The sequence below is a fragment of the Sebastes umbrosus genome, chromosome 9 (assembly GCF_015220745.1).
Source record: "Sebastes umbrosus isolate fSebUmb1 chromosome 9, fSebUmb1.pri, whole genome shotgun sequence".
NCBI classification, from domain to species: Eukaryota; Metazoa; Chordata; class Actinopteri; order Perciformes; family Sebastidae; genus Sebastes; species Sebastes umbrosus.
In genome coordinates this window covers 34,752,463-34,776,559 of record NC_051277.1, presented here as the reverse complement: position 1 = coordinate 34,776,559, position 24,097 = coordinate 34,752,463, and the positions used below count along the sequence as shown (strand labels likewise).

The 24,097-nt window shown below is 43.6% G+C and overlaps 2 protein-coding genes across 2 annotated transcripts; one reads left to right on the top strand and one right to left on the bottom strand.

Moving 5' to 3' along the window:
• Positions 1-13: 13 nt before the first annotated feature.
• rab33ba (RAB33B, member RAS oncogene family a) lies at positions 14-4,001 on the bottom strand. Its single transcript, XM_037779970.1, has 2 exons — positions 3,532-4,001; positions 14-1,834 (listed from the first exon to the last, which is right to left on the bottom strand). The coding sequence occupies exons 1-2, from the start codon at positions 3,757-3,759 to the stop codon at positions 1,337-1,339; spliced, it is 726 nt and encodes a 241-aa protein (XP_037635898.1). The 5' UTR covers positions 3,760-4,001; the 3' UTR covers positions 14-1,336.
• A 4,256-nt stretch (positions 4,002-8,257) lies between these two features.
• Positions 8,258-23,851, top strand: hspa9 (heat shock protein 9). Its single transcript, XM_037779960.1, has 16 exons — positions 8,258-8,651; positions 9,475-9,536; positions 9,756-9,843; positions 11,585-11,766; positions 13,070-13,194; positions 13,298-13,371; positions 14,466-14,572; positions 16,366-16,528; positions 16,626-16,718; positions 20,210-20,419; positions 21,132-21,359; positions 21,479-21,701; positions 21,907-22,001; positions 22,143-22,235; positions 22,588-22,728; positions 23,451-23,851. The coding sequence occupies exons 1-16, from the start codon at positions 8,571-8,573 to the stop codon at positions 23,541-23,543; spliced, it is 2,058 nt and encodes a 685-aa protein (XP_037635888.1). The 5' UTR covers positions 8,258-8,570; the 3' UTR covers positions 23,544-23,851.
• Positions 23,852-24,097: the final 246 nt, after the last annotated feature.

Sequence of the window (24,097 nt, the reverse complement as noted above, 5' to 3'; positions counted from 1 at the left end):
TGACCACATGTTGAAATGTTCAGGGTGCTTTATTGCAAGGTCACACATGACAGGAACCATTGCAACTACTCGTCCCCAGTAGGTTCCTTCATTCATCAGTCACTTTGGGAATTGAAAGCATTCTGTAATGAATTTTTCTTTCTGGGCATTTGCAACGAGACAGTTGCCATTATTTGTTGTTCATGGCTATAGTGAAGAAAAGGCAACCATAGGAGACCACAGCAGGGCCCTGTGTGGAGGTGGATGGGAGGCATTCATCACAAATAAAGGACACTTGAACAGAAGAAAGCAGCGACCAAATGTAAAACAATCAAACACCCACATGATGTGTTCCACTGCGCCTCAGAGAGGCAGCGAGCACAGCCGGCAGCTCTGCCTGTTCTTCTCTTCTCTCTTCTCCATCTGTGTGCACGGAGTCCTGAGACGCCGCCGCTGGCTTTGACTGATGGACGTTAATGTGCAGCGGTATCGGCAGAGAGAGCCACAGGACCAGCTGTGGCCACGACACACATCCAGCTTATGGTGCATCATGGCTTACGAAGGGTTGAACAGTGTCAGCTCTTTATCATACAACGGCGTTAACCACATGCACAATATGATATCACAAGCTCACATACAGGACAAGTATCCATCCATGTACATGAACCCCCCACATTCATTGTGTATAGCAGGCCTGTTTGGCAGATGGGCTTTAAAGGATTCACCTTAACGGTTAACATCATCACATCATCACATGCCACTGGACTTTCAGAAGATTTCAAATATTGACTGAGCAAATATGTTTGTTGGAAATGAATTCAACATGTTTGATGGGCTTCATAAATACACAACATGTGAACAGACCTGTGTTTGTTAACAAGAACACACAGCAGGGCACCTTTAATGAGACGGCTGGATTCAAAGCAGACAGACTATAATCAGATTACAATGTGTTCTGTTATTACGTCCACCCCAAGTCTGCGTGACAAATGACATCCTGCTCTCCCGTCCTGTCGTAGTAAAGAAAGACATCCCTCCCTTCAATCCCTTGTTTCTTAATGCCAGGTTGTCGCCATGTCTCCTGTTGCCACTGAGCAACTGATGAAGAAGAATAACTGATTTAGAATCAGATTTTTGGCCCCTTGTTCAGGATCATTTCCATGAACCGAAAGACATACAGTAAATACTACCTCACAACCATTTAAAGTCATTTATAAAGTGAAGCACAGGCATCGGGTCCTCCTTTCATCTACGTGTTTGTGCTGATTGTGAAGCCATTTAGCCAGATCCATTCTTCCTTTCTGTTTGTGCAGCGTCAGGCTGAAGTTGTCTCCCTCTTTCCCTCCATGTTTGTCCCTCAGCAGCTGCTGCAGCCCCAGCTCCTGGCCCCGTCTCCCCCGTCATCCCTCCCCCTGCTCAGGTTGATGGTGTCCCCTGATCCCCCGGGTGGCTGGCTCAGTACCAGAGGCTTCTGAGACTTCAGCTTGTGGGCCACCGTCATAAAAATAGCCTCGACGTGGTCACTGTTTCCTCCGCCATGTCCGTCTCCCTGGCTGTTTGGGTTCTTGGCAGACGTCTCGAACAGCGGCATGGAGTGGGCATCGGCGAACTGCTGCGCCACGTCTGTGCCTACTTGGACGGAGTCTTGAAGGTCGCACTTGTTCCCGACTAGGATCCTGGGTACCTCCGTGCCCAGCGCGTGCTGCTTACACTCCTCGATCCAGGCCGGCAGGCTGCGGAAGCTGGCGGCGTTGGTGACATCGTAGACGAAGACGACGGCATGCACGTTGCGGTAGTAGTGCTGCACCATGGACTTCCTGAAGCGCTCCTGACCTGCAGTGTCCCACAGCTGAATCTGTGGGGGACAGTTGGATGGATCAGCAGAAATGGATCAGATCCCATTAAGACCCAAACCAACACTGATTCATTCTAATAACAAGTATTGTGTGTATCAATGCCTGAGATCTCCTCTTCCTCTGTGCCGTACAGCTGCAATAGCATTTTTCCACTTGTGCAATGTTGTTAATAGTCTTTTTATTGTCAATACTGTATATATTGTTCCTATTTTATATTTCCTTCTATTTAAATTGCTGTATCTTGCTTTTTTTGTTTTTACTGATGCTTCTTGTTTCTGCACTATCCCCTTTGCTGCTGTACACTGCAAATATCCCCAATGTGGGAAAATCTGATCTGATCTGATCTGATCTCATCTCATCTCATCTCATCTCATCTGATCTCATCGTTGTCCTCAAACTATTAAAAACACATGAGCCACACTGTTGCACTGGCTGGTTGGTTTTGGTCTTTTTCATGGAATTTGTTGACAATAAGACATGTCTACAATAACTAAAGAAACTTTAAAAATTCATTCAAAAATATGGAAATGTATCAATTTGCTGTGATTTGTAAAATGTAACTAAGTGCTACTGTAGTTCTCCTGGCGAACATTAGTGCAGCCAGCAGATTAACCTTAAACCTGGCTTGTCTTCTTCATTCCTTATTTCCTACATCTACTGGCATGTTGCTTACAATTAAAAGGGACATTTCATTGTTTTTTAATGTATTTAAAACACTCAGTTTACTCATCATGGGGATTACTACACAGCATGTGAAACTGCTTTTATGAGGTCTCTGTGGTGTTGGAGGAGCTTTATCATGTTTGACAAAACACCTCTGATGATGTCATCAGGGTTATCTCAGATATGCACACACACACACATCTTCCTTTAGTGCTGCTTTTATATCGTTTGTTGTATTGTATTACCTACTGTTTATATTCTGTTCTCATTTAGATATGGCAGCATGGAGGGGGCTACAGCTACGTCTCATTGTGTAATCCTGTATATGACAATAGCAAGTCCTTGAAGCCTACAAACTGGGGGCACGATGAGGTATGAAAGAAGGCCCATCCTACGTGTTTGGAGCTGGACTCAGAGACTGGAGGCAGAATATCTCAAGCTTTGCTGCTTTGATTTTAACTATTTGTGTTTTGATTGTGTCTCTTGCAAGTCTCAACGCTGTGGAAGGGTGACATTAACTGTTGGCTTCTAGGAAGAGTCAGCTGTTATCTGCTATTTACAATGAAAAGTGCTCATCTAAATGACCTTAATGGTTTACATACTGTAGTTGCCTGAGGAACCAGCACCAGAACCAGAAGGCACAATGAGGCCAGCACTCCTTCATTTATTACCATTGAAACGCCCTTGAGCAAGGCACTTTACCCTCAACTGGTGCAGTGGAGCAGCTCAGTGGCCCACAAATCAGCCTGTTGATAGACAGACCCCACTAGCTGTGAACCCCCATGCTCTCCCTCTATACATCTATACTCTCTATATATAGAGAGTATAGATGCATCTATTCTCTCTCTCTATATATATAGACAGTATAGATGCATCTGAATAGATGCATCTATACTGTCTATATATAGAGAGAGTATAAATGTATTGGAGTTTTGCATGACGTGTCCTCCATGTGAGAACAGACTACAGGCCCTAACGTTACGGTACAACATCTGCATCTAGTGTGCATTACATCTGGGTCTGCGGTGCACACCTTGATTTTCTCGCTGTCGATCTCGACCAGCCTCTCCCTGAAGTCCACCCCGATCGTGGCCTCGGTCTTCTCGGGGAACTTCCCGGCACAGAAGCGGTAGGTGAGGCAGGTCTTCCCGACGCCCGAGTCCCCGATCACGATGATCTTGAAGATGCGGGTCCTCGGCGGCGGAAGAGTCGAGCTCGTCAGAGAGCCGGAAAATTCAACGGACGACTCGTTCTCCGCCATATCAGACCGACAGGCTGGATGGTCGGTAGGCAAAGGAAGCCTCCTGCAGCAGCAGCTCCGGGTCCGGGTCCGGCTCCGGCGGTCCGCCTGCTGCTGCTGTTGCTGTGATGATCAGCTGACACCAGATCAGCTACCGGCTGTCTTTGACAACATTCACATGCATACGACGTGAAGAATTAACTACATGTATCTGAAACAAGTGCATCCCAGTAAACACTCCCAGTAGTCAGCTAGGAAGCCACGTACATGTTTTCCAACGAAGGGCTTTTCTCGCGAGATAAATGTGTGCAGCATTCACTGTCCCGTGGAAAAGACTGTAAAGTCGAGCTTCATCAGTTTACCCCAACTTTCAAGGGGTAGATAGTAGATACTGCTCACCACTGCTTTCAGCTAGTTAACACCACTAACACATCACCACTGCTTTCAGCTAGTTAACACCACTAACACAGGACCACTGCTTTCAGCTAGTTAACACCACTAACACATCTCCACTGCTTGCTGCTAGTTAACACCACTAACACATCACCACTGCTTTCAGCTAGTTAACACCACTAACACATCACCACTGATATCAGCTAGTTAACACCACTAACACATCACCACTGCTTTCAGCTAGTTAACACCACTAACACATCACCACTGCTTTCAGCTAGTTAACACCACTAACACAGGACCACTGCTTTCAGCTAGTTAACACCATTAACACAGGACCACTGCTTTCAGCTGGTTAATACCACTAACACAGGACCACTGCTTTCAGCTGGTTAACACCACTAGCACAGGACCACTGCTTTCAGCTAGTTAACACCACTAACACAGGACCACTGCTTTCAGCTGGTTAACACCACTAACACATAACCACTGCTTTCAGCTAGTTAACACCACTAACACATCACCACTGCTTTCAGCTAGTTAACACCACTAACACATCACCACTGCTTTCAGCTAGTTAACACCACTAACACAGGACCACTGCTTTCAGCTAGTTAACACCACTAACACAGGACCACTGCTTTCAGCTGGTTAACACCACTAACACATCACCACTGCTTTCAGCTAGTTAACACCACTAACACATCACCACTGCTTTCAGCTAGTTAACACCACTAACACGGGACCACTGCTTTCAGCTAGTTAACACCACTAACACATCACCACTGCTTTCAGCTAGTTAACACCACTAACACAGGACCACTGCTTTCAGCTAGTTAACACCAGTAACACATCACCACTGCTTTCAGCTAGTTAACACCACTAACACATCACCACTGCTTTCAGCTGGTTAACACCACTAACACATCACCACTGCTTTCAGCTAGTTAACACCACTAACACATCACCACTGCTTTCAGCTAGTTAACACCACTAACACGGGACCACTGCTTTCAGCTAGTTAACACCAGTAACACATCACCACTGCTTTCAGCTAGTTAACACCACTAACACATCACCACTGCTTTCAGCTAGTTAACACCACTAACACAGGACCACTGCTTTCAGCTAGTTAACACCACTAACACATCACCACTGCTTTCAGCTAGTTAACACCACTAACACATCACCACTGCTTTCAGCTGGTTAATACCACTAACACAGGACCACTGCTTTCAGCTGGTTAACACCACTAGCACAGGACCACTGCTTTCAGCTAGTTAACACCACTAACACAGGACCACTGCTTTCAGCTGGTTAACACCACTAACACATAACCACTGCTTTCAGCTAGTTAACACCACTAACACATCACCACTGCTTTCAGCTAGTTAACACCACTAACACATCACCACTGCTTTCAGCTGGTTAATACCACTAACACATCACCACTGCTTTCAGCTAGTTAACACCACTAACACAGGACCACTGCTTTCAGCTGGTTAACACCACTAACACAGGACCACTGCTTTCAGCTGGTTAACACCACTAACACAGGACCACTGCTTTCAGCTAGTTAACACCACTAACACATCACCACTGCTTTCAGCTAGTTAACACCACTAACACATCACCACTGCTTTCAGCTAGTTAACACCACTAACACAGGACCACTGCTTTCAGCTAGTTAACACCACTAACACATCACCACTGCTTTCAGCTAGTTAACACCACTAACACATCATCACTGCTTTCAGCTAGTTAACACCACTAACACATCATCACTGCTTTCAGCTAGTTAACACCACTAACACATCACCACTGCTTTCAGCTGGTTAATACCACTAACACATCACCACTGCTTTCAGCTAGTTAACACCACTAACACATCACCACTGCTTTCAGCTAGTTAACACCAGTAACAGCACCACTGGTTTTATTTATTTATTTATTTATTTATTTATTTATTTATTTATTTATTTATTCTTTCATTAATCCTATATGTTGTCTTTGATAAAGCTGATAAAGCAAACAGATTATTTTATTACAGATAAGTTTATTTTTTATATATTGTTAGTTATGGCATACATCCACTTTAAGGAGAAACTTTGTTTTCTATGGCTTCTCTGTCCCGGTTGCTCCTACAATCCAGAAAAGATTAATTTCATTCATTGTAAGGCCAAAGAGGTAACTTCCAGAATTTCTAAGATTTGAATTGGACAAAGTCTCTAAGATGCATACAGGTGTAGAGGTTGCTACGGAGCTAGATGCCTTGCTCAAGTCAAGTCAAGTCATTTTTGGTTGTTTAAGGGCTTTTTTTCATGGTTGATGTAAGCAGATGTTACATACTGGCTTCTATAACCATTCACTGCTGCCACCCAGTGGTCAACATTAAGTTCACATCATCGTTTTTCATTTAGAGTTTTCTAAAATATGAATTCTATTCTGTTAGACATCAGTGTTGCTGCTGCTGTTATATTTATAATAAGATTAACATGTATTAACTTTATTCATTGGTGGCAAAATGAAACTATTAGTCAATTAATTGATAAGTTGATTGACAAAAATTAATCTGCAGCTATTTTAATAATCAACTAATTGTGTCAAACATTGTGCCCAGCTTTTCCACTGTGATGTTCTGCTGTTTCTCTTCTCCTTATGTCATGGTAAATGGACCATTGGTCACATAACACAAGGTCTAAGATTTCACCTCAGGCTTTAGGGTATTGGGATGGGAATTATTCACTATCCTGTGACCTTTAAAAGACCAAATAGAGGAGAAAAGACCTGCTAGCCTCCAGATAAATCACTAAAGAAAACAAGTGTTTGTTTCAGAGAGGACCTCCTACCCTGCAGTAGGCCTACAATAGCCTACATGGACACCATCACTGATAATGGCCTATAGATGTGAAGAAAACACACCAACATGTGTTCTTCCTGAACTAGTACAGACTAATCACCTGTATAGATCGTCTTCTCTTTTAAATCCCTTTACTATTTCATATAGTGTGCTTGGTTGGCAACATTTGCATTCTTCCAGTATCACCACACTGAGTGGTTATGTGGTTTCTAAACCTAATCTGATCCAGTGGAGGGCAATGAAAAGGGCTGCTCCTAGTCTGAATTAAACTTGCTCCCCATTCCGTTTAGATCTAAATTTCTCAGTATGGATATGAATATAAAGTATCCTCGCATTATATGCCCGTAAGCTCATCATGGTGGAGAGGAGGTGGCGTTGCTCTGGCTCTACCTGTTTGGCGTGGAGAGGAGGTTGTGTTGCTCTGGCTCTACCTGTTTGGCGTGGAGAGGAGGTCGTGTTGCTCTGGCTCTACCTGTTTGGCGTGAAGAGGAGGTCGTGTTGCTCTGGCTCTATCTGTTTGGCGTGGAGAGGAGGTCGTGTTGCTCTGGCTCTATCTGTTTGGCGTGGAGAGGGGGTCGTGTTGCTCTGGCTCTATCTGTTTGGCGATGCCTGGAAGCTGCCTGGATCCACTTTCTCACATATGTTCACATTATATGTATTATTTTTTGTCATATGGATAGTCTATGTTGTATTCTCATTATGTTGTTACTCTGTACAGACGACATCTATGGCACATCTGTCCATCCTGGAAGAGGGATCCCTCCTCTGTTGCTCTTCCTGAGGTTTCTTCTTTTTTTCCCTGTTAAAAGGTTGGTTTTGGTTAAGTTTTTCCTCATCCGATGAGAGGGTCGTACTGTAAAGGACAGAGGGAGTCGTATCCTGTACAGATTGTAAAGCCCCCTGAGATAAATTTGTGATTTGTGATTTTGGGCTATACAATTTGACTTGACTTGACTAGTTGTAGTATTTCATCATACTCAAGTAGGCCCACTTTCATTCAGCATCTCCCTGATGTAACACACGTGACACAGCCGGCTCTTACCCCCCGTTACATCATGACCTTCACATGCCCACTGCCTGTAGCTGTCCTGTTCTGTTCATGATCACAAGCAGGACAAAAGTAGCAGAAATGTGTTGAGTTTCTATATCACACGCGTTTAGTATCTTGTGTTTATCATATTATTAATAGCATGTATACCTTCATTCAATACACAGCGTAATAATGTGTTCTTAGCTGTTAAAAAGCATTCAGGCAGTAAATGAGCAGCCCGGTTCGGGGTCCTGCAGCGGTGGCTGGTGCAACATGTGTTGGGTAATCCTTCTCTTCTAGAAGAAGCTTCGTAGGTTCTCTGCTGTTGCACTGTTGCTGGACCTGGACCTGGACCTGTCCACCGCTAGCTCGACCCGGGACACGCCGTCTGGACGCCTGAACACACCCGGAGACACCCGGAGACACCCGGAGACACGACATCTAGAAGCTGTTCAACTGATCAGGGTTCTGTTTGGACATTAGTCGCTGCGGCGTTGTTTTATCACTGTTAGCCTGTTAGCCTGTTAGCCTGTTAGCCGAGTTGTCAAAATGTTGAGTGTCGCCAAAAGCGTTTCAAGGACTCTCCCAACAAGGAACTGTACAAGAAGTGTGTCCTCTTTGATGAAGAAGGTGAGTTACAAACATCCTCTTCTAACTAATGATACATCCGCTCATATTGACCTCAGTTAGCTACACGATCTGACCAGCTGTCGACTAGCTGAGCATGCTAACAGTGTTAGCTTGAGGCCAGCTCACTGAATCGTGACCACCAACATGTCATTGTGTCGTTAGCTATCTAGAAGCGGCCTGTCTTCTTCAACTGGTGCAACTAACACGAGTAGGAAGTGTTCATTGTAGCTTACAATACACGAGTTGACATGTACCGTTACTGTGCTGGGGGGGTGATCCCAGGTGTTTGGGGGGTGATTCAGGTGTTTGGGGGGTGATCCCAGGTGTTTGGGGGGTGATCCAGGTGTTCGGGGGATGATCCAGTTGAGTTGTGTTGAAAGTGGCTCACTGGTTCAGTGACCTTCATCGAGGTGTCTCCTCCCCAACATGCTGCAACACTTCTCACATGTTGTTCTAGTTGAATTAACCCATTCATAACTTGTTGGTCGTCTCTAGTAATCCTTGTGCTGCTTCTTAACATTAATTTAGGATGTTAAGTTGTTATATAAGCGCTATTAGACTGCTGTCAGTTTGTCAGCTGTCCTTCAACATGTTACCACCTACTAAAGGTGTATGGCATGTTCATGTTTGTGGTTTACTGGGCTACTCTGAGAAAGGTCTGAAGCCCAACTTTCTTTATTGTAATATGTAACAGAATTCTTTGTGACACTGATGAAAATTACTGAACAAACCTGACATGAAGCATTATTCATGTTGCCATAGTTCATTGCTGAAAGACAACATTTTGTAACAGCTGTGTAACTGTTTTGTGATTTACACACAGGCATGCTGGAGTGGCGGCTTCCAACCAGATGCTCTGCGAGCTCTGGCCAGGAGGGATTATGCGTGAGTACCAGCACCGAAGCTGTCTTAAGATATCTTAAAGTGATGAATGAAGTATGAATTAATCCTGGCGAGCAGGATTTAAGTACAATTTTGAAGTATAAATATACTCTATGAAGAAGTAAACATCACTGCTCTTGATTATTGAAACATTCTAATGAAACTTATATGATTCATCTATAATAACAATATGAACAACTGTGTATGTCTTCTGTGTTGTAGGTCAGAGGCCATCAAGGGCGCAGTCATTGGCATTGATCTGGGAACCACTAACTCATGTGTCGCAGTCATGGAAGGGAAACAGGCCAAGGTGAGGATGAACAGACACTTCACACGTCTGTCATGGATAGAACACTGTGTCGACATGTGAGCTCTTTGTCCTCGACCGTTCAGTATGTTAAAATTGAACGTAAAATGTTAAGGGGTCACTGCGTACTCCATCAGAAGTGCTTGTCAGACGGTCAGATAGTTTTGGAAACGGCTTCTCTGTAAATTGGATTGAAACATTCTTATGTTGCCTTGTTAACGTGTCGTCAGAGTGGTTCAGAATAGGGTTGGGTACCGTTCACATTTGAACCGGTACTGGTGTCTGGAATTCGATACTGGTACCTTTTTTCTGTACTTTAATCTCTCTGTAATAACAAATGTAATTTCAGTTGTAAAAAATAAGTAATAAGCCGCACATGTGCTGACCAATCAGTGCAGCTTTGCTGCGGCTCATACAATGAACCCAACCCTAGCTCAGAATATCTGGCCTTCAGATGTAGCTTTACATCTGATTATTATCCAGACACAAATCCTTTTCTGCCTTGTAGTGTTTATTTGAGCTGTAAATGGTCATTTGAGAGACTCCTTTTTATTTGTAACTTTATGGTCCAGGAAGGGTGACAGCTGATGCTGGCATATTTATGAACTTGGTTAAAACATTGCAGGATGAAAACCAATGTCCTGAATTAGTATTCGTTTGTGTTTACTGGAAGGAGAACATGGAATACATTTGAATACATTTTAGGCTTGAAAACAGATTTGTTTAACCCTCAAATCAAGACTGGTCAAGTAAGGCTTTCTGACAGGGCTGTGATGAGTTGCTGTAAAAGGAGTGAAAACTGATATCAGGCACACAATTTGCAAAAGCTGTTTCACAGGACTATAATTCTATACTATACTACTACTATACTACAATTTTAAAACAGCATTTGGGACCTCTGACATTTAATGTATGCAAACGACAGTAAGTGCCTTATATGACGTCTGTATGTAGTCTTTTTCTTGATTACAGATTTCTTGGGTCTTGGATACAGATTGCTCCATGTTACATAAGAAAGAAAAGCGTGCAGCAGCGTTTTACTCAACGTTTCAAGTCTCGGTGTTTTCTCTCATTAAACATATTCAAAAGAAGCTTTAGATACAAAACCTTTTATCAGTCTGTTTTTGGCAAGGAAACTGTCGGAGGATAATTGTCCCATCTGAGGTTTGCTCAGCCAGACTGACCAGGAGGTCCATGTCCTCTGTATGTCCTTCAGACCCTCTTGTTTCTGCTCCTGACTCGGTTCAGTCACACACTTCAGGATCACCATACATTTTCCCTCTGGTTAAAATCTGCTGTCCCTCCTCTTTCTGTTTATTTGTCTTCATGTCTTTCAGTTAAGTTTGTTTGCTAAACATCCTTTCGGTCTACCGGAATTGCAGAACCCCCTGCATATAGCATATTTGCTCAGGGAAATTGGGTTTTGTGGTAAACTGATGTGTTTGGAGAATGTTAGTCCAAACAAGTCAGTCCAGTTCTGACATGATCTTTATCTTCATTAAGGACGTGTTTGTATAGGGTTACTAGTTTTCAGTTTAGTTCCATGGAAATAAGGATCAGTTTGTAAAACAAGGTGATTTATTAATTGATTTAGAGACAATTATTTTCATATTCTCTGAGAGACCATTACACAGCTAAAGAGCAGTAGTTTGACAGACCGATTGGAGTAAGTGTGGCATCAGTCAGATAGATGAACGGTCTGAAGTTTCATGAAGCATCTAACAGATTTCTGTTTCCCTCTCAGGTATTGGAGAATGCAGAGGGAGCCAGGACGACTCCTTCAGTCATCGCATTCACAGCAGACGCGGAGCGTCTGGTGGGCATGCCCGCTAAACGCCAGTCAGTCACCAACCCTACGAACACACTGTACGCCACCAAGAGACTGATCGGACGTCGCTTTGACGACCCCGAAGTCCAGAAAGACCTGTGAGTGCATCTGTAGTCTTTATTATACCCCTGTGACAACATAGTCGGGAATATACAGCGCTCCGAGTGTCCTTCCGTCCGTTCACGTGTCAAACTTCCATTTCTGGAGCAGAACTCGGAAACTATTTAACTTAGGGCGTTTTTACACCAGTAGTTTGTTTGCTCTGGTCTGAATCGGGGACCAGATTGTTACAATGTTGCATATTGCCTCGAGTTTGGTTTGTGCTCAGGCAGCATTTACAAGCAGACCAAAATTTTGGTGCGCAAAGAAGCTGCTCTCTAATTGGTCAGAATTTCCATGCGGGAAAACTCCCAGAAGTAAACAAAGAAGAGCAGACTTCCAGAACGCAACAATGGAGGGACAACTACGCAGCTTGGACTTGGCCCTGGTCATCTTTTTTTACATCGTAGCAATGTTTCACTCAAGGCAACGATACAGTTTGAAAATGAGGCGCGACTGGATGTATTGATGCACTGGAGTCGCTGAAGGCTCATATCAAGACCGTTCAGGAGGAGGCGTGCATTAACCCTCCTAAACTGTGACATGCCCATCGGCCGAAAATATTTCCTTCGATCCATCAGGTATGCCCGAGGTCTTCAACACAGCTTGACGTTACACCTGTTTAGTACTGATGTGAATAGCGAGGGCAAGCGTATGCTCTTTTGTAGTAATGTTGTCTGGTGTTGACGTGCACAGTGCAGCTTGCTTCCGGAGCTGGTTTAATTCAAAAAGACGCAATGCTTTCTCCAGTTGGGCCATATCAAGGTCGGATCATGTTCTCACCACAAACGAAGCGTACCAAACCGTACCGCAGTTCATTTGGAAGCGAACCGAGACCACCCCTTCAAGGAGGTCTCGGTTTGCTTGTTTTGGTGCTGCACCCGAGTGCGATTGCTGTGTTCACACCTGCCCAAACGAACCGCACCGAGAGGGTAAACGCTCCGGGGTTCCATTCAACCCAACTAAACAAGGCAGGTGTTAAAACGCCCTAAGGGCCCTCAGGGCAGGTGTGAAAACACCCTTATGGAAAAATGTTGGTCCGCTTGTAAATGCTGCCGTGTGAACACAAACCAAACCAGAGGATCTATGCAAATTAGCTATGGCTAGAAGTCCTATATGCGTTGCATCGGTTGCACTTTAATTAAGTGTAACAATGTCTATGTATTGTTCCTGTCAAATAAACTAATAAATAAATACAAAACTAACAAAACATGTTGAGTAGATGTTTGAGATTTGAGACAAACAGACACAAAACCAGATTGATGAACTAGACTCCTCAGACTAAGTTAAATGTGTTAACAGGAAGAACGTCCCCTTCAAGATTGTGCGTGCATCTAATGGTGATGCTTGGGTGGAGGCTCATGGGAAAATGTACTCCCCCAGCCAGGCTGGAGCCTTCGTCCTGATGAAGATGAAGGAGACTGCAGGTATGACTGAAACTACACTGAATACAAGTTGCGTGTGTTTCTTTGACATTTGTCATTCATATGTGAGCTTTAGTTTTGTAATGATTTGGCATTTGTGCTGCAGAGAACTATCTGGGAACCAAAGTGAAGAACGCTGTGGTCACTGTACCAGCCTACTTCAACGACTCTCAGAGACAGGTACGCACACACATACACACTTCATGCGCTACAGGTTGATGAGCCAGTGTATGGAAGTTTTTATTGGACTTTATTAGTTGTAATCCACAGAAGACAATCCACAAATGTGTACCATGATTTCCAAATATTTCACTATCCACAAACATGTACACACAGGCGCACTCTCATACATACACACGGACAAATGGGCAAGGAGAGGGGGGGTCTAGGAGTAGGCAGAGGAGAAAAGATGGGTCTTGAGGCGGGACTGGAATAGGGTGAGGGAATCAGACTGTCGGTCTTTGAGGACTGGCATCACCCCAATCCTCAAAGACCTGTACTCACGGTACAGATGGATACAGGTGATGAGGAGAACAGCCAGATGGTTATTGTAATTCCAGTGGTGGAGTGTCCGGGAGGAGTTGAGGGGGACAGAGAAACATGCAGGGCAGCTCCGCTAGCGAGTTAGCAGCTAACCGGCTAGCTAGCGAGGAGAGTGCAGCGAACGGGAGCACGGGGAAAACCAAAAGACGGAGAACAAGAGTGGGAACGAGTAGGAACACAACAAAACTCAGGAGAACAGTGAAGAAACGGCAACAAAACAAAACAAGACGAGAAGAAAGACAGCTGACAGAGGGAGAAGCTGCAGTCAGGCCACGCCAGCAGTGCTCGCCCACCGGCACAAACGTAAACAAACACACTCGCGTACGGAGGCCGCGAAGAGACACACGATTTGTGTTGTGTAAAGTCACATCCACAAAAATACAGGGCGATTTGCAAATACACATAATTTACTCTGTAAATACGTATTTTAAGGTTTACATGTAAAGTGATATATACACATTTGTGCATCTATTTCTACACGTGGAATGCTATTTGCGCATTTGCAGATCGCTTCCTGTGGGTTTATGGGCCACGTGACATTTGCAACTTCCCTCCTGTGTGGTTACGTAATTTGGTAGACGAGAACCTGCATTAGATGTTGGTTAGAAAAGTGTTGGAGAATAAGCAGTCCCCTCCGATCTGTTTGGTTCAGTAACTTTTTTCTAGAAGTGTGGCCAACATATTGGCTGGCCAGCAACCTCACAACATTCCCAAATGTGTGTTTTCTTTAGGCTACCAAAGATGCCGGTCAGATTGCGGGTCTGAACGTCCTGCGTGTGATCAACGAGCCAACAGCGGCTGCGCTGGCCTACGGCCTGGACAAAACCCAGGATAAAATGTAAGTAGAGGAAAGAGGACCACTGCTGGTGTTCTCTATTACACCACTGGTATCAGTTCTTAGTGAAACACTGAAAGAGACAGCATCATATATGGTTGTGCATTGAGCAATAATTTTTAGAGTTTATGCCGGTTTTATTACTATTATTATTATTATTATTATTATTATGCCGCGGCTGAAATTGCCATGAGCTGGAATGAGCTAGAATCATGAAACTTGGCACAATAATTGGAAATTATGTGCAAATGCTTCCCCAGAAATATGACCCCAATCATGTCATAGGCGCTGTAATTAATGCCCAAACACGTGATTTTGGAAAGGCCACGCCCCTCACACCATGAGTCCGATTGACTTGAAATTTGACACACATGTCTTGCTCCATGTGCTCTACTAAAAAGCCTTTTGGACCATAGAAGTCAGCCACGATGGATTTTTTGCCAATTTGCATCATGTGAAAAACCGTAATATAATTTTTATAATTGACTATCAATACCAAATTTGGTGCATATGGACGTGGCCTATATAGCATTATATGCTATATCGGGCCTTCGCTCAATTTGCTGTGAGCTGGAAATGATTTGAAAATGCTTTGCATAAATGGCGCTACAATTAACAGCCGAAAAAGTGAAAACTTTGAAAGGCTGGCGCCCTCACACCGTGAGTCCGATTGACTTTAAATTTGACACACATGACCATGTGCTCTACTAAAAGCCTCCTGAGCAACTAGAATGACACTCGGAGAGCACAGACCTCCGCCAAGGTGCCCGAGTACTATTGCCCCTCTCTGTGCAGCTTGCGTCATCATCCACGTGTATTTTAGTTTATGTTGAGATCAGCTGTATGTAGCGGGGCATCATAAAACACTTCATTCAAACTGGACAGAAACAAAATAAAACTCACCTAAACCGTCGTCATTACTCTTTCCAACAATCACCAAGTGTAATTTCACAGAGTTTAATGTGAAAAAAGGCCGAATCTACAGGTGTCCCCCCTCCCTCCAACCCCCCGCTCTCTCTCTGTCTCTCTCTCTCTCTCTGAAGGAAAGAGGTGGGGTCATGCATCATGTGTTATACCCAGAGGTCTTAATGTTCGGCTGATCGGAATCCTTAAAACAATTCCTGAATCCGGATCACCACCAAAATCGAATGGCTTGTTTGTTGTGCCACACCCCACCCCTCCAAAAAATTGCATTCAAATCCATTGCAGACTTTTTGAGTAATCCTGCTAACAGACAAACAAACAAACAAACAAACAAACTTTGTTGAAAACATAACCTCCTCCCTAGGCCTTCGGCCTTGGCGGAGGTAATAAAAGCCACCATGATGGATTTTGGGCTGATTTGCATGATATGAAAAACACTAATATGAATCAAACTAGATTTTGTCTCTATCGGCACACACCTTGTGGGATCAAGATATACATTTCTAATATAAATAAGATCAGTCAAAGAACGTGGCCGCTATCAATCAGAAAACTTTGCAAAGGGGGGGCTTAGCAGGAATTCAATCTTAACTCAAGTTGAAATAGACCCCCGGCACTAAGACCTGAACATAGATAACAAGTATTGTTAACATGTGAAGAAAGATGAATGAAATAGCAGGACTTTGAGTGTGTAATTGAGATGCTGTATCCATTGTGATGATGGTAAATAAACCTGCATTTATAAAGCTCCTTTCTAGTCTTCCGACCACTCAAAGCTCTTTACACTACATGTCACCATTCACCCATTCACACACACATTCATCAGTTGTTGGTTTGCCTGTGTTATTAAACTGACCTGTGTCTGTTTCCAGTATTGCTGTGTATGATCTGGGTGGAGGTACGTTTGATATCTCAGTCCTGGAGATCCAGAAGGGAGTTTTTGAGGTGAAGTCCACCAACGGAGACACCTTCCTAGGGGGAGAGGACTTCGACCAGCACCTCCTTCAACACATTGTCAAGGAGTTCAAGAAAGAGGTAAATAAGTGAAGTGTCAAATGTTTAGACAAGCCTCTCACCTGTAGGTCAGTCTGCATGTTCAGGATTTCATGTGTGTTATGTGTCGTCTCTTCAGTCTGGTGTGGATCTGATGAAAGACAACATGGGTCTCCAGAGAGTCCGAGAGGCTGCTGAGAAGGCCAAGTGTGAGCTGTCCTCTGCACTGCAGGTACACAGAACACCCTCATCATCACTAATACAACAGGAAGTCAAAGTACACAGTCATGACCCATTCAGATAGATGAATAGGAATCATACCCCAAACTCTGCTTCATCAGAAGGTCCTGTATTGTTGTTCACTGCAGCAGCTCTGTTTTAGAGCGTGCTGCTGCTGAGCTGCTGAGCTGCTGCTGCAGGACTCGGCCCAGTGAGAGTGAACTGTCCTGACCCTGCCAGCAGGGCAGGCCTAGTACAGGGCCATACAATAACACTACTCTATTACTACACTACTGTTAGTAGACCAAGACCAAAACATTCTTTTTTTTAAGAAGTTGAATTCAATTTATTTTGATATCGCGTCAAATCATAACAGAAGTTCATAACAGAACTCTTTTTCTATAGAGCAGGTCTGGACCATACTCTATAGTATAGACCCAACAAGAGATCCCAACAAGAGCATTGCATTGGAAGTTGAGGCTAGGGCTGTGACGATACGTTTTTACATTTTAAGACTACGTTAATTAATTAAGAATAATGTTAACTGAGCTTCTGTTTTGTTTTTTACTTTATTCCCGTCGTTATAATTCACGTCGCGGACCGTCTGCTCTCCGGCTGGATACGTGAGGCTGATGCTGCGTGCACATAGATATCATTACGGGGAAAATGAAAGTCATTTTCTCTGAATGAAAAAACGAAAGCGCACGGGGACAGCTCCTGTGGGTGAAGCCGCCCTCGTCAAGTGGACTGATGGCACCTGAAACTCTGCTGACCCATCTCCCTTCACGCCACTACCGCGTGAGAGAGCGAGGAGTCCAGTGCGCCAATCGTCTGCATGCCGCCATGGATATGTGCTCGCGCTGCAGAGGTCGAAGCTGGCCAGCTGGCGCATGTCTGGAGAGAGAACCGGAGTAACGTTTAACATTTAAAGTGCTAAAAAACACTTTCATATAACGTTTGTTGTCCTTAAATACAAGGTGCAAATTCTTAGTATCCATACAATCGATTTTTGTGTTTCAAATGAATTTTATATCGATATACGTCTCCCGTGAAGGACAACTTCCTGAGTACCTATCGATGTAGTTGGATCGTAGGAATATAAATCGATCCATCGATGGAGTAGATGAATCGTTACACCCCTGGTTGAGGCTGATATTTTGTGCAGATGTTCATAGGACTGAGTATTATTTAATATTTATGATTGATTGATCGATTTATTTCTACAAGAATTTAAATGTCTTTATTAACCACACTCTGACCACAGAAACCCAGGGTGATGTTTATTTTTGTATTTATGGATATATATCATCTTTTAGGAATGGGAATGTAAATGGAGATTTGGTTAATTCCATAGAAATCCTGTGTAGTGTTGATCAGTTCTATCATCATATCATCATATCTGACGTACATGAGCATTTTCTGACAACTATAACAGCATTCATTGCTTAAGCTGTAATTTGATTGAATGTCTGAATGAGATAATTTACACTTAGTACTAGGGGTGGAACGGTTCACAAAATTCACGGTTCGGTTCATATCACGGTTTTGGGGTCACGGTTTTGGGTTCGGGTCGGTACATTTCTGTTACAGCGAGGAGGCCATGTTCTGATTTCAACATGCTTTTCATTTATTTGGCAAAAATAAGTTAACAAATGTTTGCCTTAACAAATGTTTGGCTTCCATAAAGAACATCAACACTTCTTCATTGTCAAATCTTAATTGAAAGAATATGATAGATCTTCTAGAGTCATTAGTGCAAACAAAGAATGCAGCTTTGTTATTTTCATATAAATATGATGTAATTATAGACCATCAACATCAATTGAAGCATAAGCTCAACACAAGCAGAACTATACTAAAAAAAAACACCAACAGTATAACATATGTCTTTATTCCCTGTTTATCAGCTCTTAATTGAAAGATTAGTTTTTCCACTCACAAAGTGCAGTATTTGGAGGAATACGGTTGGATTGGTGCCACCGTGTTATTTAAAAATAATGAATAAATATAAAACACATGACAGGGATTGTGCTGATGGAATTACTGTGTTGCTTAAGTGTCGGCGAGAGGGAATATTATAGCACAAGTAACGTTACGTTAATCATACGCTTATATCCAGCGTCCTCCATGACTGCATAAGGCAGCATATCTTTCACTATAAACCTCCCCGATGCTGTAGTTGTGTCTTTACCCCGTCTGGGTCTGCATGTAGAGGCTGTTTAAATACTGCGGGGAGGAGCTGCTCTTTCCTACCCGAAGTGTTGCCGCTAGCATAACTCACACGTGTTGCACAGTGCTCACACAGTCGCCGTTTTATCCATCATTTTTGTTCCGTCATTTCCATGGTAACACTAAATCCGTAATGCTCCCATACAGCAGAGCCAAACGATGCTGGTGGATCCTCTAACTGGACTTTATCTTGTCCCCTCGCCATTTCCTAAACTGACTGACAGCCGCACTCTTCACTTCATCCGTGAAGGAGGCTGGGTCACGCTTCATCAACACATGCGCTGTAAAATCTGGTCTGCACTCCCCGAAATTGAGCCAATAGCAACGCACGGCCGCAGCTTCAGTTACACTGCGCATGTGTTAAACCCTGTACATCAAGCCCATGTCCGCCCGTGTCCCAGCCTCCTTCAATAGGCCTTGATTTCTAGTGTGACAATATACGGGAGCCGAACTCTACATGAAAAAATACACAATCGGCCTCATAACTTATTTCAAATGAACCGAACGATTCATACACGTCCGAACCATGACCAGAGAGCCGTGGCTAGAGAGCCGTGGCTAGAGAACCGTGGCTACTGGGATTTTTTGACCTGAACTGTTCCATCCCTACTTTATACTGATGCGTACAGTATGTAAGATGGAGAAGATGCCTGTAGCAGTGTTGAGTATTTGTTAATCAGTCAACAGAAACAACTTGTAACTAGAATGGAAACCTCTTGTAGTGAGCACGCCTGTCCGTCTATGAGCAGATGATTATTAGAACCACATTTGTTCTTCTTTATTTCTCATGCAGATTACCATCTAATTGACATTTGTATATTTATTACATGAATATAAAGTAATGAAACAGCTTCACTATTACTGTAGTTTTACTGTACTGTTGTTTCGAACACTTTTCAAATTACAGTGACTACTGTGTATACTGTGTAATAATACAGTGCTGTATATGAAGCTTACTGTAGGCCCGCTCAAGTAGGCATTACATGACTGGCCATCATCAGTCCATTGACGAGGACAGCTTCAACCACGGGTACTTTCCCCGTGCACATTTGTTTCCTGTCTCCATCTGTAGCGGCCACGGCTGTTTCTCGTTGTTTGAGTAGACCACACGAGGTAGCCTGAGGAACACCGTTTCTCTGGTACATCTCGTAGCATCACTCTGTCATGAGCTTCGAGGCGAATACGTTTTTCATTGAGAGAAAATGAGAGAAAATGACTTTCTTTTTCCGGGTTGCCGTGAAACCGAGTTATCACATGATTATTCTCCGTTTCCAGACTGACATCAACCTCCCCTACCTGACCATGGATGCCTCTGGTCCCAAACATCTCAACATGAAGCTGACCCGCTCTCAGTTTGAAGGCATCGTGGCCGACCTGATCCGACGCACCGTGGCTCCCTGTCAGAAGGCCATGCAGGACGCCGAGGTGTCCAAGGGAGACATAGGAGAGGTGCTGCTGGTCGGAGGCATGAGCCGTATGCCCAAGGTACAGAACACAGTGTAACCCCCCCCCTGCCCTCCCTCGCCCCAAGCCTACAGGTCCTAACAAAGAGTTTGTCGTGTAGTTTATTTGACATTATGAGGAGGACGATATTAAATAACATGCAGCTACAAAATCCAATACCTGTTTCCCATGTGGTCTTTGATGTAAAGATACAGGTGACATGACACTGCACAATACCTACAATAGGAAACATGGTTACAGCAGTCAACAGTCACAACACATTATAATAACTCATCAATTGAAAATCAAATTTATATTAGAGTATAACATAAAGCAGTCAGTGTTGTGAAGAGCGTGACATCTGCTGGCCAAAAGTGGCATTGCAAGTATTCTTGATTCTATTTTTGTGGAAGGTTTAATCAACATTGTTCGACCTCGAGCTGCTCAAGAGCAGGCTGTTTAACACTCTTGTGTTTAGTTTAGTTATCAAATAATACATTCTTGCTTTCAGTCACATAACACCTGTATTTTAGTTTACATCATGTGTTTGTAAGAATGTGCAATTTGGACAAGCAAGCATTAAACAAACTGGAATTTCATTTTAATATTTGTACTCTGTGTGGCACAAAATTGACGTACAAATGATCCGTCCATCCATTATGTGTAACCGCTAATCCTAAGTCGATCCCAGCTCTGTACAAATTCTAATCATCATTATTGCTGTTGAAGTATAACTCTGTGTTTGTCTCTGCAGGTTCAACAGACAGTTCACGACCTGTTCGGCCGCGCTCCCAGCAAGTCCGTTAACCCTGATGAGGCCGTTGCCATAGGAGCAGCCATCCAGGGGGGGGTTTTGGCCGGCGATGTCACTGATGTTCTGCTGTTGGATGTGACACCACTGTCTCTGGGTATTGAGACCCTGGGCGGAGTCTTCACCAAACTCATCAACAGGAACACCACGATTCCCACCAAGAAGAGCCAGGTACTGAAACCAACAGAGAACTGCTTTGTATCGAGCTATTTGCCTCTTTCTACGGCCTCTGACAGGTGTCACATGTGAGCGTTAACACGTCCTGAAGTACTGTACCTGCTCCCCTCCAGGTGTTCTCCACAGCAGCTGATGGACAGACTCAGGTAGAGATCAAGGTGTGTCAGGGAGAGAGAGAGATGGCAGCAGACAACAAGGTGCTGGGTCAGTTCACTCTGGTGGGAATCCCCCCCGCCCCCCGCGGTGTTCCTCAGGTTGAGGTCACCTTCGACATTGACGCCAACGGCATCGTCCATGTCTCAGCCAAGGACAAGGGGACAGGCCGAGAGCAGCAGAGTAAGTGAAGATACATTAAGGACAGCTGAACATCAGTAAGAAGTCATCATCAACGCTAATGTTAATATTGGGCTTTAAGGTTTATTCATGAAATGCTTTTAGAGCAGCATACTAATGTTCTCACTAGTTTGAATTGGCAGATATACTGTAGATATCAAACCGCTGCGTGCTGAGTGTCTAAACAGCCTCTCTGCTCTGTCCTCAGTTGTGATCCAGTCATCGGGAGGTCTCAGTAAGGACGACATCGAGAACATGATCAAGAATGCTGAGAAGTACGCGGAGGAGGACAGGAGGAGAAAGGTAAATACTGGAGAACAGTGAAATGGATTAACACCATAATAACGAGTTCACCGCGTTTCTACATATGTATTACCATTCACTGATCTAGTCTGTGTATACACAGACTTCAAACCCCTCTAACCCTCATTTGATTGTGCACAGGACCGTGTGGAGGCCGTCAACATGGCTGAGGGCATCGTCCATGACACCGAATCCAAGATGGAGGAGTTCAAGGACCAACTTCCTGCTGATGAGGTCAAACTTAAATCTTTATTTGTAGTGTACTCAGTTTGTGCCTTAAATTTGCTGGTTTGAGCCACAAAATGTAAAACCTGCACCTAAATGACATTTCCACTTGTTCTAAACTTCATGGATGAATTGGTTGCTGATATAACGTGTAGTAACCTTTGTCTGAAAGAACGACGGGGATATAGGAGGTAACCACATACTGAAAATCCGGGTTTCAATCGTCCCAACATGTCCGTAGACATGGAGCACTGTCTGCTCTACTATTTGTACCATGAAGATGATTTTATTGTTATTATGGGTGATCCTCCAGTTTGTGCTTCATTCATTCATGTTTCCTCTCCGATCCGTCCACTCACAGTGCACCAAGCTGAAGGAGGAGATCTCAAAGGTCAGGGATCTTCTGACCAACAAGGACTCCGAAACAGGAGAGAACATCAAACAGGCGGCCACCAACCTGCAGCAGGCCTCACTTAAACTCTTTGAGATGGCCTACAAGAAGGTAGGAACATACTGTACATTCACACTCACTGTCAAACTGTGACACGGTTCAAGATGATGACATAGTGCAAAGCCCATAATCCAGCTTCAGAGGAACTCTTTATTTTACAGCTCTGTAATTCTCAAGTTATTTGTGAGGAAGCTTCCTGGAAAGAAAGAACAGTGTCATTTGGTACTAAACTCTGGGGATTTCTCATAAAGACCTGCTCCATTTAAACTTGCATAAGTATTCTTTGTTCTTATTGAGGGCTGCAACTAACTTTATTACTTAATCAATTATCTGTTGATGTTTGTTTTTGTTAGATTAAACTATTCATCTTTTGGTCTATAAAATGGTGAAAAATCAAATAGTTTGAGTTACAGCAAGACTTGATTTACTATCTTCTATCCCATGAGCCAGAGAAAAGCAGCTAATCCTCACAATGAAACTGTAACTAGGGAATGTTTGGCATTTTTGACAATGAATGATTGGTTGATTTTGAATTGCCTAATGGACTAATGGACTAATTGTTTCAGCTCTATTATTTATTATGCTTGCCAGTAGACATTTGACATTATTGAATGTTGGGCAGGCAATAGCGACTGGTAAAAATGAGTTGGAAATGTTCCAGTCGAACACTGTCTATACTTTAGTACCAAGTTCCATAGTAAAAGATGAATAGGACATTGCAGAGTGTGAACATGAATGTCACTTACCTCCAACGTCCTCCTTCCTTCCTGCAGATGGCGGCAGAGCGGGAAGGCAGCGGCGGCAGCAGCAGCAGTGGCAGCAGCTCGGGCTCATCAGAGGGAGAGAAGAAAGAAGGCCAGCAGTAGACCTTTGCACTAGTGTGTCACTGGGTTTCCATGACAACGGAGAACTGTCTGGCTTGGCGGTGGGCTGGGAGGGGACAGTGGCAGTCTTGAGTGATGAGCTGAATCTTAGTCATTCTCACCATATTATTATTCTACTGTGTTTTGGCAGTAAAATTCTCTAGCGAAAAGTGAATTGTCAACGTATGCTCCTCCATGTCTGTTTGTAATTTAATCGTCTCAAAAACAATGTCATGTATGTTTATTTTTACAAAGCTGTTAATTTACATTCTGAGGTAGTAAAGGTTCTTTTTGTTGTGTCTAAGACATCACGTAGGTTTCATGTTCTTTGGCTCCATCATCTGAAGCAGATCAGCTTGTTAAAGGCTCTCATCACTCGTTGTCTGTACCAGTTGAGCTGAGCTCTGGTACAGAGGACAGCCCTACTCTGTCTACATAATGTAATATTGTACAGCACTCTACACATCAACCATAGCTATCTTGTTTTAATAGTGCACTCATTACTACTCGGAGGTGGGAAGTTACTGTATAAAAATCTCTAAGTATAGTAGCCTTTT